At 42.2% G+C, this 13,016-nt stretch overlaps 1 protein-coding gene across 3 annotated transcripts in view; it reads left to right on the top strand.

Moving 5' to 3' along the window:
• Positions 1-13,016, top strand: part of LOC123993695 (E3 ubiquitin-protein ligase SH3RF1-like) — a 75,040-nt gene that overhangs the window by 620 nt on the left and 61,404 nt on the right. For 2 of the 3 annotated variants that reach the window (XM_046296100.1, XM_046296099.1), the window contains exon 2: positions 58-511. In XM_046296100.1, the coding sequence (XP_046152056.1) occupies positions 80-511 (432 nt within the window). In that variant the 5' untranslated portion in view covers positions 58-79. The remainder of the gene's footprint in view (positions 1-57; positions 512-13,016) is intronic. The other variant, XM_046296101.1, reaches the window with a different exon arrangement.

The raw sequence follows: 13,016 nt of genomic DNA, 5'->3' as shown, positions 1-13,016 counted from the left end.
GATTTTTTTAAAGGAAAATCTTTATATAACTTATGATTTCTTTATCCTCCTTTCCAGAATGCTGTAATCAGTCTGATGAATGAGAACACATAGCCACACCGAAGCAGAACCCTGCACCCATTCTAAGATGGAGGAGCTGGCTGTGTTGGACTTAATGACGTGCCCGCTGTGTTTAGAGCGGCTGGATGTTTCAGCCAAGGTCCTGCCTTGCCAGGATACCCCCTGGAAGCCCAGCCTGCATCAACAGGAGAACTCCAGGCCCAGGGCCAAGATTGCGCTCCACTGCCCAGAGTGTCATACCCTGGTCCAGGCCAGGTCGGTGGAGGAGCTGCCCCCTAACCTCCTGGTTCGGCTCTTGAAGGGGCTCAACCAGGGGTCCATGGAGCCAGATCGGGACAGGAACAAACCGTCTGCCAGGGGCAGGGAGGCCCAGCAGCAGCATCAGAAACAACAACTGCAGAACCCACAGTCAGATCAGCAGCACAGAGAGAAGCAGCATGGAAGGAATGAGGTGAGGAGCTGGGTGTTATTATGGATCCACTCTCCTTTGAAGTTATGATGTGAAACTCACTCAATGACTAGTGCAGAATGACAGCACCAACTGGTATTCTGTTACTAAACTTTACATTTGGACTGATCTTCAACTAAATGTGTTTTGGTAAAATATGTTAAGTGTGCAAAGAGTTGTTTGGTTTGTTTAACTTTATAATCACTGGTTTTTGTTTGACATACATTTTAAAGTGGAAAATACTGCTGATATACAGTAGTGCTCCTACGGTGATTTGATCCATGCAGGTATACAGTAGTGCTCCTACAGTGATTTGATCCATGCAGGTATACAGTAGTGCTCCTACAGGGATTTGATCCATGATTTGTGCTCCTACAGTGATTTGATCCATGCAGGTATACAGTAGTGCTCCTACAGTGATTTGATCCATGCAGGTATACAGTAGTGCTCCTACAGTGATTTGATCCATGCAGGTATACAGTAGTGCTCCTACAGTGATTTGATCCATGCTGATATACAGTAGTGCTCCCACAGTGATTTGATCCATGCTGATATACAGTAGTGCTCCTACAGTGATTTGATCCATGCTGATATAGTGCTCCTACAGTGATTTCATCCATGCTGATATAGTGCTCCCACAGTGATTTGATCCATGCTGGTATACAGTAGTGCTCCTACAGTGATTTGATCCATGCAGGTATACAGTAGTGCTCCTACGGTGATTTGATCCATGCAGGTATACAGTAGTGCTCCTACAGTGATTTGATCCATGCAGGTATACAGTAGTGCTCCTACAGTGATTTGATCCATGCTGATATCGTGCTCCTACAGTGATTTGATCCATGCTGATATACAGTAGTGCTCCTACAGTGATTTGATCCATGCTGGCATACAGTAGTGCTCCTACAGTGATTTGATCCATGCTGATATACAGTAGTGCTCCTACAGGGATTTGATCCATGCTGATACTGACTTCCGACTTCATTGTCTGATCCCTGTTGGTTGACACTGTTGCAGTCATGTCCAACCGGGTCATCAGGAGAGATAAACCAATCGTGAAGAAGAAAATGTACTACTTCAAAATGGAGATAGCGCCTTTGAGGCTGTCACAGACGCCATAATTGCATGGATACAATGAGGCCTCTTTCCATCTCTATGGGCCACACCCATCTTAACTCCTCCTCCACATTTACTGGATCGGTTGAACAGTGCAGTTCTTCTCGTCCAACATAGTAAATGTCAATCCTGTACACCCCATTTAGTATGATATGTTACGAATTACAATCAAATAAACATTTTATTGTCACGTGCCAATTACAACGGGTGTAGACCTTGCTGTGAAATGCTTACTTACGAGCTCTTTCCCAACAATACAGAGTTAAAAAGTAAGAACAATTTGCTTAATAAAAAAAAGCAAATAGTAAGATAATAACATGGCTATATACAAGGAGTACCAGTACCGAGTCAATGTGCAGGAGTACCAGTACCGAGTCAATGTGCAGGGGTACGAGGTAATAACATGGCTATATACAAGGAGTACCAGTACCGAGTCAATGTGCAGGGGTACGAGGTAATAACATGGCTATATACAAGGAGTACCAGTACCGAGTCAATGTGCAGGGGTACGAGGTAATAACATGGCTATATACAAGGAGTATCAGTACCGAGTCAATGTGCAGGGGTACGAGGTAATAACATGGCTATATACAAGGAGTATCAGTACCGAGTCAATGTGCAGGGGTACGAGGTAATAACATGGCTATATACAAGGAGTACCAGTACCGAGTCAATGTGCAGGGGTACGAGGTAATAACATGGCTATATACAAGGAGTATCAGTACCGAGTCAATGTGCAGGGGTACGAGGTAATAACATGGCTATATACAAGGAGTACCAGTACCGAGTCAATGTGCAGGGGTACGAGGTAATAACATGGCTATATACAGGGAGTACCAGTACCGAGTCAATGTGCAGGGGTACGAGGTAATAACATGGCTATATACAAGGAGTATCAGTACCGAGTCAATGTGCAGGGGTACGAGGTAATAACATGGCTATATACAAGGAGTATCAGTACCGAGTCAATGTGCAGGGGTACGAGGTAATAACATGGCTATATACAAGGAGTATCAGTACCAAGTCAATGTGCAGGGGTACGAGGTAATAACATGGCTATATACAAGGAGTACCAGTACCGAGTGAATGTGCAGGGGTACGAGGTAGTTGAGTTATAATTGAGGTAATATGTACATGTAGGTAGGGGTTAAAAGTGACTAGGCAATCAGGATAGGTAATAAACAGAGTAGCAGCAGCAGATGTGAAGAGTGTTAAAGTGTGTGAAAATGTGTGTGTGTGGCGTCAATATGCTTGTGTGTGTTTTGTGTGTATTAGAGTGTCTGTGTAGTATGTGAGTGTGTGGGTAAAGTCCAGTGAGTGTGCATAGAGCCAGTACAAGAGACTCAGTGCAATTTTTTTCTTCGATTCGTACAATCTGTTACAACTTTGCAAAACGTATCGTATGTCCAATTTGTAAGTCGCTCTGGATAAGAGCGTCTGCTAAATGACTTAAATGTAAATGTAAATGTATGGTACGAATTCCAATTCGTTGTGGCTAACGTTAGCTAGGTGGCTAATGCTAACATTAGCTAGGTGGCTAATTGCCTTTAAATTGTTTAACTTGGGTCAAACGTGTCGGGTGGCCTTCCACAAGCTTCCCACAGTAAGTAGGGTGAATTTTGGCCCATTCCTCCTGACAGAGCTGGAGTAACTGAGTCAGGTTTGTAGGTCTTCCTTGCTAGCACACGCTTTTTCAGTCATGCCCATACATTTGCTATAGGATAAAGAATGTCCTTAAGCCATTTTGCCACAACTTTGGAAGTATGCTTGGGGTCATTGTCCATTTGGAAGACCCATTTGTGACCAAGCTTTAACTTCCTGACTGATGTCTTGAGATGTTGCTTCAATATATCCACATAATTTTCCTGCCTCATGATGCTATCTATTTTGTGAAGTGCATCAGTCCCTCCTGCAACAAAGCACCCCTACAACATGATTCTACCACCCCCATGCTTCACGGTTGGGATGGTCTTCTCTGGCTTGCAATCGTCCCTGTTTTCCCTCCAAACATAACAATGGTCATTATGGCCAAACAGTTCTATTTTTGTTTCATCAGACCAGAGGACATTTCTCCAAAAAGTTGGACTTATTTCTTTATTGCCCTGTTATAATACAGTGATTTGATCCATGCTGGTATTTTTATCCTATGGTGATTTGATCCATGCTGGTATTTTTCTCATACAGTGATTTGATCCATGCTGATATACAGTAGTGCTCCCACAGTGATTTGATCCATGCTGGTATACAGTAATGCTCCTACAGGGATTTGATCCATGCTGGTATACAGTAGTGCTCCTACAGTGATTTGATTCATGCTGGTATACAGTAGTGCTCCTACTGGGATTTGATTCATGCTGGTATAGTGATTATACAGTGATTTGGTCCATGCTGATATACAGTAGTGCTCCTACAGGGATTTGATCCATGCTGGTATACAGTAGTGCTCCTACAGTGATTTGATCCATGCTGGTATAGTGCTTATACAGTGATTTGATCCATGCTGATATACAGTAGTGCTCCTACAGGGATTTGATCCATGCTGGTATACAGTAGTGTTCCTACAGTGATTTGATCCATGCTGGTATAGTGCTCATACAGTGATTTGATCCATGCTGGTATTTTTCTCATACAGTGATTTGATCCATGCTGATATACAGTAGTGCTCCTACAGGGATTTGATCCATGCTGATATACAGTAGTGCTCCTACAGTGATTTGATTCATGCTGGTATACAGTAGTGCTCCTACTGGGATTTGATTCATGCTGGTATAGTGCTTATACAGTGATTTGATCCATGCTGATATACAGTAGTGCTCCTACAGGGATTTGATCCATGCTGGTATACAGTAGTGCTTCTACAGTGATTTGATCCATGCTGGTATAGTGCTCATACAGGGATTTGATCCATGCTGATATACAGTAGTGCTCCTACAGTGATTTGATCCATGCTGGTATACAGTAGTGCTCCTACAGTGATTTGATCCATGCTGGTATACGGTAGTGCTCCTACAGTGATTTGATCCATGCTGGTATAGTGCTCATACAGGGATTTGATCCATGCTGATATACAGTAGTGCTCCTACAGTGATTTGATGCATGCTGGTATACAGTAGTGCTCATACAGGGATTTGATCCATGCTGGTATACTGCTCATACAGGGATTTGATCCATCCTTATACAGTGCTTAAACAGTTATTTGATCCATGGTGGTATACAGTAGTGCTCCTACAGTGATTGTAGTAATAGGCTGAGCATTTCAATAGAAATAACAGTCAAGCTAAGTTTACTGATAGGTTTCATGACTGTTGAAACGCTTGTTCTTTCACCACCTTGTTGTGTACGGCGCTGGCTTCGCTGAAGGAGATCAGAACGACTGTTCTGAGACTTTCTGTGAACACTCAATTCAATTCAAATTTCAAATGTATTTATATAACCCTTCGTACACCAGCTGATATCTCAAAGTGCTGTACAGCAACCCAGCCTAAAACCCCAAACAGCAAGCAATGCAGGTGTAGAAGCACGGTTCCTGACTCCCTGTCCCAGTTTGTCAGACTAGGCTGAGGCCCAAATGGCTCCCTGTGTTGTACACTACCTTTGGGCCCTGTGCAAGTCTAGCATCCTGTCCAGGGGGTGTACATCAAGCTGCCTCATGCTACGAAAACAGGAGCTGGCACAAGCCAAGGCTCCTTACTTACTGTTGACCAGAGCCCTTTACATTACAGGGCTATCCAGTTACATTAGTTCCAGTTACATTACAGGACTATCCAGTTACATTACAGGGCTATCCAGTTACATTACAGGACTATCCAGTTACATTACAGGGCTATCCAGTTACATTACAGGACTATCCAGTTACATTACAGGGCTATCCAGTTACATTACAGTTCCAGTTACATTACAAGGCTATCCAGTTACATTAGTTCCAGTTACATTACAGGACTATCCAGTTACATTAGTTCCAGTTACATTACAAGGCTATCCAGTTACATTACAGGACTATCCAGTTACATTAGTTCCAGTTACATTACAGGACTATCCAGTTACATTACAGGACTATCCAGTTACATTACAGGACTATCCAGTTACATTACAAGGCTATCCAGTTACATTACAGGACTATCCAGTTACATTAGTTCCAGTTACATTACAGGGCTATCCAGTTACATTAGTTCCAGTTACATTACAGGACTATCCAGTTACATTACAGGACTATCCAGTTACATTACAAGGCTATCCAGTTACATTACAGGGCTATCCAGTTACATTACAGGACTATCCAGTTACATTAGTTCCAGTTACATTACAAGGCTATACAGTTACATTAGTTCCAGTTACATTACAGGGCAATCCAGTTACATTACAGGACTATCCAGTTACATTACAAGGCTATACAGTTACATTAGTTCCAGTTACTTTACAGGACTATCCAGTTACATTACAGGGCTATCCAGTTACATTACAGGACTATCCAGTTACATTACAGGACTATCCAGTTACATTACAGGGCTATCCAGTTACATTACAAGGCTATCCAGTTACATTAGTTCCAGTTACATTACAGTTCCAGTTACATTACAGGGCTATCCAGTTACATTAGTTCCAGTTACATTAGTTCCAGTTACATTACAGGGCTATCCAGTTACATTAGTTCCAGTTACATTAGTTCCAGTTACATTACAGGGCTATCCAGTTACATTAGTTCCAGTTACATTACAGGGCTATCCAGTTACATTAGTTCCAGTTACATTACAGGGCTATCCAGTTACATTACAGGGCTATCCAGTTACATTACAGTTCCAGTTACATTACAGGGCTATCCAGTTACATTAGTTCCAGTTACATTAGTTCCAGTTACATTACAGGGCTATCCAGTTACATTAGTTCCAGTTACATTAGTTCCAGTTACATTACAGGGCTATCCAGTTACATTAGTTCCAGTTACATTACAGGGCTATCCAGTTACATTAGTTCCAGTTACATTACAGGGCTATCCAGTTACATTACAGGGCTATCCAGTTACATTACAGGGCTATCCAGTTACATTACAGGGCTATCCAGTTACATTACAGGACTATCCAGTTACATTAGTTCCAGTTACATTACAGGGCTATCCAGTTACATTACAGGGCTATCCAGTTACATTACAGGGCTATCCAGTTACATTACAGGGCTATCCAGTTACATTACAGGACTATCCAGTTACATTACAGGACTATCCAGTTACATTACAGGGCTATCCAGTTACATTACAAGGCTATCCAGTTACATTACAGGGCTATCCAGTTACATTACAGGGCTATCCAGTTACATTAGTTCCAGTTACATTACAGTTCCAGTTACATTACAGGGCTATCCAGTTACATTAGTTCCAGTTACATTACAGGGCTATCTAGTTACATTAGTTCCAGTTACATTACAGGGCTATCCAGTTACATTAGTTCCAGTTACATTACAGGGCTATCCAGTTACATTAGTTCCAGTTACATTACAGGACTATCCAGTTACATTACAAGGCTATACAGTTACATTAGTTCCAGTTACATTACAGGACTATCCAGTTACATTACAGGACTATCCAGTTACATTACAGGGCTATCCAGTTACATTACAAGGTTATCCAGTTACATTACAGGGCTATCCAGTTACATTAGTTCCAGTTACATTACAAGGCTATCCAGTTACATTACAGGGCTATCCAGTTACATTAGTTCCAGTTACATTAGTTCCAGTTACATTAGTTCCAGTTACATTACAGGACTATCCAGTTACATTACAGGGCTATCCAGTTACATTAGTTCCAGTTACATTACAGGGCTATCTAGTTACATTAGTTCCAGTTACATTACAAGGCTATCCAGTTACATTACAGGGCTATCCAGTTACATTACTGTCCTCGATGGTCACACACAGCACTGCAGGTTTTCTTTATTCCTCTCTAATTAATAGATCAATGAATCTCAATGAATGTCATCGATTAACCAGCGATTTCAAACACCTCATTGTCCCAGATTCATACCCTTATAGATAAAATACATTCAGCTGTCCTCCAGTTAAGAACAAAATAGACCTGTTCTGCATATACCTCCTGGCAAATGTACAGTAACAAACTCTATTTTCCCATCCTGTGTCCAGTTCATTGCCAGAGCCCTGTACGACCACAGACAGAACGTTCCAGGAGTGATTGACATGGCGTCTGGTGACATCATCATTCTGAGACAGAAGGTGGATGAGAACTGGTATTATGGAGACACAAACAGCAGTAGTGGGCTAGTCGCTGCTAACATGATACAGATTATTGACCAGCAACATAAGACTCCACCACAGTGTCAATCCCAAAAACAGTCCCAATCCCAGACCCAGCCACAATTCCAGACCCAGACCCAGTCCCAGTCCCAGACCCAGCCACAATTCCAGTCCCAGTCCCAGTCCCAGGTCCAGGCCCAGTCCCAATCCCAGACCCAGCCACAATTCCAGACCCAGACCCAGTCCCAGTCCCAGACCCAGTCCCAATCCCAATCCCAGACCCAGTCCCAGTCCCAGACCCAGCCAGAATTCCAGACCCAGTCCCAATCCCAGACCCAGTCCCATTCCCAAAAACAGTCCCAATCCCAGACCCAGTCCCAATCCCAAAAACAGTCCCAATCCCAGACCCAGCCACAATTCCAGACCCAGTCCCAATCCCAAAAACAGTCCCAATCCCAGACCCAGTCCCAATCCCCAAAACAGTCCCAATCCCAGACCCAGCCACAATTCCAGACCCAGTCCCAATCCCAGACCCAGTCCCAATCCCCAAAACAGTCCCAATCCCAGACCCAGTCCCAATCCCCAAAACAGTCCCAATCCCAGATCCAGCCACAATTCCAGTCTCAGCCTTTAGCCCTCTGCAAAGCCCTGCACGACTTTGACTCCAAAGAGATGGACGTGAATCTGGATGACTGCAAGGACTGTCTCACCTTCCACAAGGTGCGTCTGCCTGTCTCTCTTTAACTGTACATACTACTACAGGGCCAGGCTTGCATTACTTTGATGTATTGGAGACCCACAGGCTGTTACTCCTGGAGACCCACAGGCTGTTACTCCAGCCAAATTGATGTTAATCTGTATTTTCGGACGCCGATTTTGCTGGCAAAACACACGAAAGAGCTGTTTGAATGAATGCTTACGAGCCTGCTGGTGCCTACCATCGCTCAGTCAGACTGCTCTACCAAATCATAGACTTAATTATAACATAATAACACACAGACATACGAGCCTTAGATTATTAATATGGTCGAATCCTGAAACTATCGTCTCGAAAACAAAATGTTTATTCTTTCAGTGAAATACGGAATTGTTCCGTATTTTATCTAACGGGTGGCATCCATAAGTCTAAATATTCCTGTTACGTTGCACAACCTTCAATGTTATGTCATAAATACGTAAAATTCTGGCAAATTAGTTCGCAACGAGCCAGGCAGCCCAAACTGTTACAAATACCCTGACTCTGCGTGCAATGAGTGCAAGAGAAGTGACACAATTTCACCTGGTTAATATTGCCTGCTAACCTGGATTTCTTTTAGCTAAATATGCAGGTTTAAAAAGATATACTTCTGTGTATTGATTTTAAGAAAGGCATAGCTGTTTATGGTTAGGTACAGTCTTGCAACGATTGTGCTTTTTTCGCAAATGCGCTTTTGTTAAATTAACCCCCGTTTGGTGAAGTTGGCTGTCTTTGTTAGTAAGAAATAGTCTTCACACCGTTCGCAACGAGCCAGGCGGCCCAAACTGCTGCGTATACCCTGACTCTGTTGCAAGAGAAGTGACACCATTTTTCCAAGTAAAAAAAAACATGTTAGCAGGCAATATTAACTAAATATGCAGGTTTAAAAATATATACTTGTGTATTGATTTTATGAAAGGCATTGATGTTTATGGTTAGGTACATGTTGGAGCAACGACAGTCCTTTTTCACGAATGCCACCACATCGATTATATGCAACGCAGGACACGCTAGATAAACTAGTATTATCATCAACCATCAAATCACATTTTATTTGTCACATACACATGGTTAGCAGATGTTAATGCGAGTGTAGCGAAATGCTTGTGCTTCTAGTTCCGACAATGCAGTAATAACCAACAAGTAATCTAACCTAACAATTCCAAAATAATAAAGAATGTGTACATAAAGATATTGTGACGGTTTTCTTCCGTTGAAGGAGAGTCGGACCAAAATGCAGCGTGGTAATTTTGATACATGTTTAATAAACAAATAAACACAATAATACAAAACAAGAAACGGAACGTGAAAACCTATACAGCATATCTGGTGACAACTAACACAGAGACAGGAACAATCACCCACAAAACACTCAAAGAATATGGCTGCCTAAATATGGTTCCCAATCAGAGACAACGAGAATCACCTGCCTCTGATTGAGAACCGCCTCAGGCAACCATAGACTATGCTAGAAAACCCCACTAAGCCACAATCCCAAAACCTACAAAAACCCCCATACATAAACACAACACAAAAATAAACCCATGTCACACCCTGGCCTGACCAAATAAATAAAGAAAACAAAAAATACTAAGACCAGGGCGTGACAGATATATGAATGAGTGATGGTACAGAGCAGCATAGGCAAGATACAGTAGATGGTATTGAGTACAGTATATACATATGAGATGAGTATGTAGTGGCATAGTTAAAGTGGCTTGTGATACATGTATTACATAAAAATGCAGTAGATGATATAGAGTACAGTATATATGTTTACATATGAGATGAATAATGTAGGGTATGTAAACATTATATTAGGTAGCATTGTTTAAAGTGGCTAGTGATTTATTTTACATAATTTCCCATCAATTCCCATTATTAAAGTGGCTGGAGTTGAGTCACTGTGTTGGCAGCAGCCACTCAATGTTAGTGGTGGCTATTTAACAGTCTGATGGCCCTGAGATAGAAGCTGTTTTTCAGTCTCTCGGTCCCAGCTTTGATGCACCTGTACTGACCTCGCCTTCTGGATGATAGCCGGGTGAACAGGCAGTGGCTCGGGTGGTTGTTGTCCTTGATGATCTTTATGGCCTTCCTGTGACATCGGGTGGTGTGGTTAACTAGTGATTATGATTTATTGATTGTTTTTTATAAGATAAGTTTAATGCTAGCTAGCAACTTACCTTGGCTTCTTACTGCTTTCGCGTAACAGGCAGGCTCCTCATGGAGTGCAATGTAATCAGGTGGTTAGAGCGTTGGACTAGTTAACCGTAAGGTTGCAAGATTGAATCCCCGAGCTGACAAGGTGAAAGTCTGTTGTTCTGCCCCTGAACAGGCAGTTAACCCCACTGTTCCTAGGCCGTTATTGAAAATAAGAATGTGTTCTTAACTGACTTGCCTAGTTAAATAAACCATATCTTTTTTTAAATCGGCGCCCAAAAATACCGATTTCCGATTGTTATGAAAACTTGAATTCGGCCCTAATTAATCGGCCATTCCGATTAATCGGTCGACCTCTAATCCCAACCGTGAAGCACGGGGGTGGCAGCATCATGTTGTAGGAGTGCTTTGCAGCATTAGGGACTGGTGCACTTCACAAAATGCATGGCACCATGAGGCAGGAAAATTATGTGGATATATTGAAGCAACATCTCAAGACATCAGTCAGGAAGTTAAAGCTTGGTCACAAATGGGTCTTCCAAATGGACAATGACCCCAAGCATACTTCCAAAGTTGTTGCAAAATGGCTTAAGGACAACAAAGTCAAGGTATTGGAGTGGCCATCACAAAGCCCTGACCTCAATTCCATAGAAGATGTGTGGGTGGAACTGAAAAAGCGTGTGCGAGCAAGGAGGCCTACAAACTTGACTCAGTTACTCCAGCTCTATCAGGAGGAATGGGCCAAAATTCACCCAATTTATTTTGGGAAGCTTGTGGAAGGCTACCTGAAACGTTTGACCCAAGTTAAACACTTTAAAGGCAATGCTACCAAATACTAATTGAGTGTATGTACACTTCTGACCCACTGGGAATGTGATGAAAGAAATAAAAGCTGAAATAAATCATTGTCTCTACTATTATTCTGACATTTCACATTCTTAAAATAAAGTGGTGATCCAAACTGACCTAAAACAGGGAATCTTTACTCGGATTAAACGTCAGGAATTGTGAAAAAGTGAGTTTAAATGTGTTTGGCTATGGTGTATGTAACCTTCTGACTTCAACTGTAGATATTCTTATTACCTCCCTTTACTTAGATTTGTGTGTAATAGGTAGTTGTTGTGGAATTGTTAGATTACTTGATAGAAATTGGTGCACTGTCGGAACTAGAAGCACAAGCATTTCACTACCCTCGCAATAACATCTTCTAACCAACGGACTTGCCTAGTTAAATAAAGGTAAAATAAAATTGTAAATATTTGGATTGATGATAAAACTGCCTTTTACAACACACGTTGAAAAACTAACTAATTAAGTTCGGGTTCCTCTAGAAATAAATCCTGCCTTATTTTTGAAAACAGGAGGAAGATTGTTCAAGCATCGCTCCTCCCAGTACTTAGTGACTATAGTGATTTAATCTACATGGATACAATAGCCTCTGGTTTAAAACCTTTAGATTCAGTCTCACTCAACCTTGTGTTTTATCACTGGAGACAGTGTTTGTACACATCATTGCCTTTTATATAGTTCTGTTGGCTGGGAGACTCTGACTACCAGAAGGGCCCAACATTGGCTGTCAGTTTGAGACATAACTCTCTGGTCTGGAAGGGTCAGTTTGAGGTGTAACTCTCTGGTCTGGAAGGGTCAGTTTGAGGTGTAACTCTCTGGTCTGGAAGGGTCAGTTTGAGGTAGAACTCTCTGGTCTGGAAGGGTCAGTTTGAGACATAACTCTGGTCTGGAAGGGTCAGTTTGAGACATAACTCTCTGGTCTGGAAGGGTCAGTTTGAGACATAACTCTCTGGTCCGGAAGGGTCAGTTTGAGGCGTAACTCTCTGGTCTGGAAGGGTCAGTTTGAGGTGTAACTCTCTGGTCTGGAAGGGTCAGTTTGAGACGTAACTCTCTGGTCTGGAAGGGTCAGTTTGAGACATAACTCTCTGGTCTGGAAGGGTCAGTTTGAGGCGTAACTCTCTGGTCTGGAAGGGTCAGTTTGAGGTGTAACTCTCTGGTCTGGAAGGGTCAGTTTGAGGTGTAACTCTCTGGTCTGGAAGGGTCAGTTTGAGACATAACTCTTTGTCTGGAAGGGTCAGTTTGAGACATAACTCTCTGGTCTGGAAGGGTCAGTTTGAGACATAACTCTTTGTCTGGAAGGATCAGTTGCGGATTTTGAGGAGAAATGTTGTAAAGGAGAACTTCACTTGTTTTGATTGATGTGTAATTTTTGTCTGTCGCTTTTGAATTAAATGTGTTGTAATG

Source organism: Oncorhynchus gorbuscha, linkage group LG13, assembly GCF_021184085.1.
Source record: "Oncorhynchus gorbuscha isolate QuinsamMale2020 ecotype Even-year linkage group LG13, OgorEven_v1.0, whole genome shotgun sequence".
NCBI classification, from domain to species: Eukaryota; Metazoa; Chordata; class Actinopteri; order Salmoniformes; family Salmonidae; genus Oncorhynchus; species Oncorhynchus gorbuscha.
Note: the sequence above shows the minus strand (reverse complement) of the source record. Positions and strands in the feature narration are given on the sequence as shown.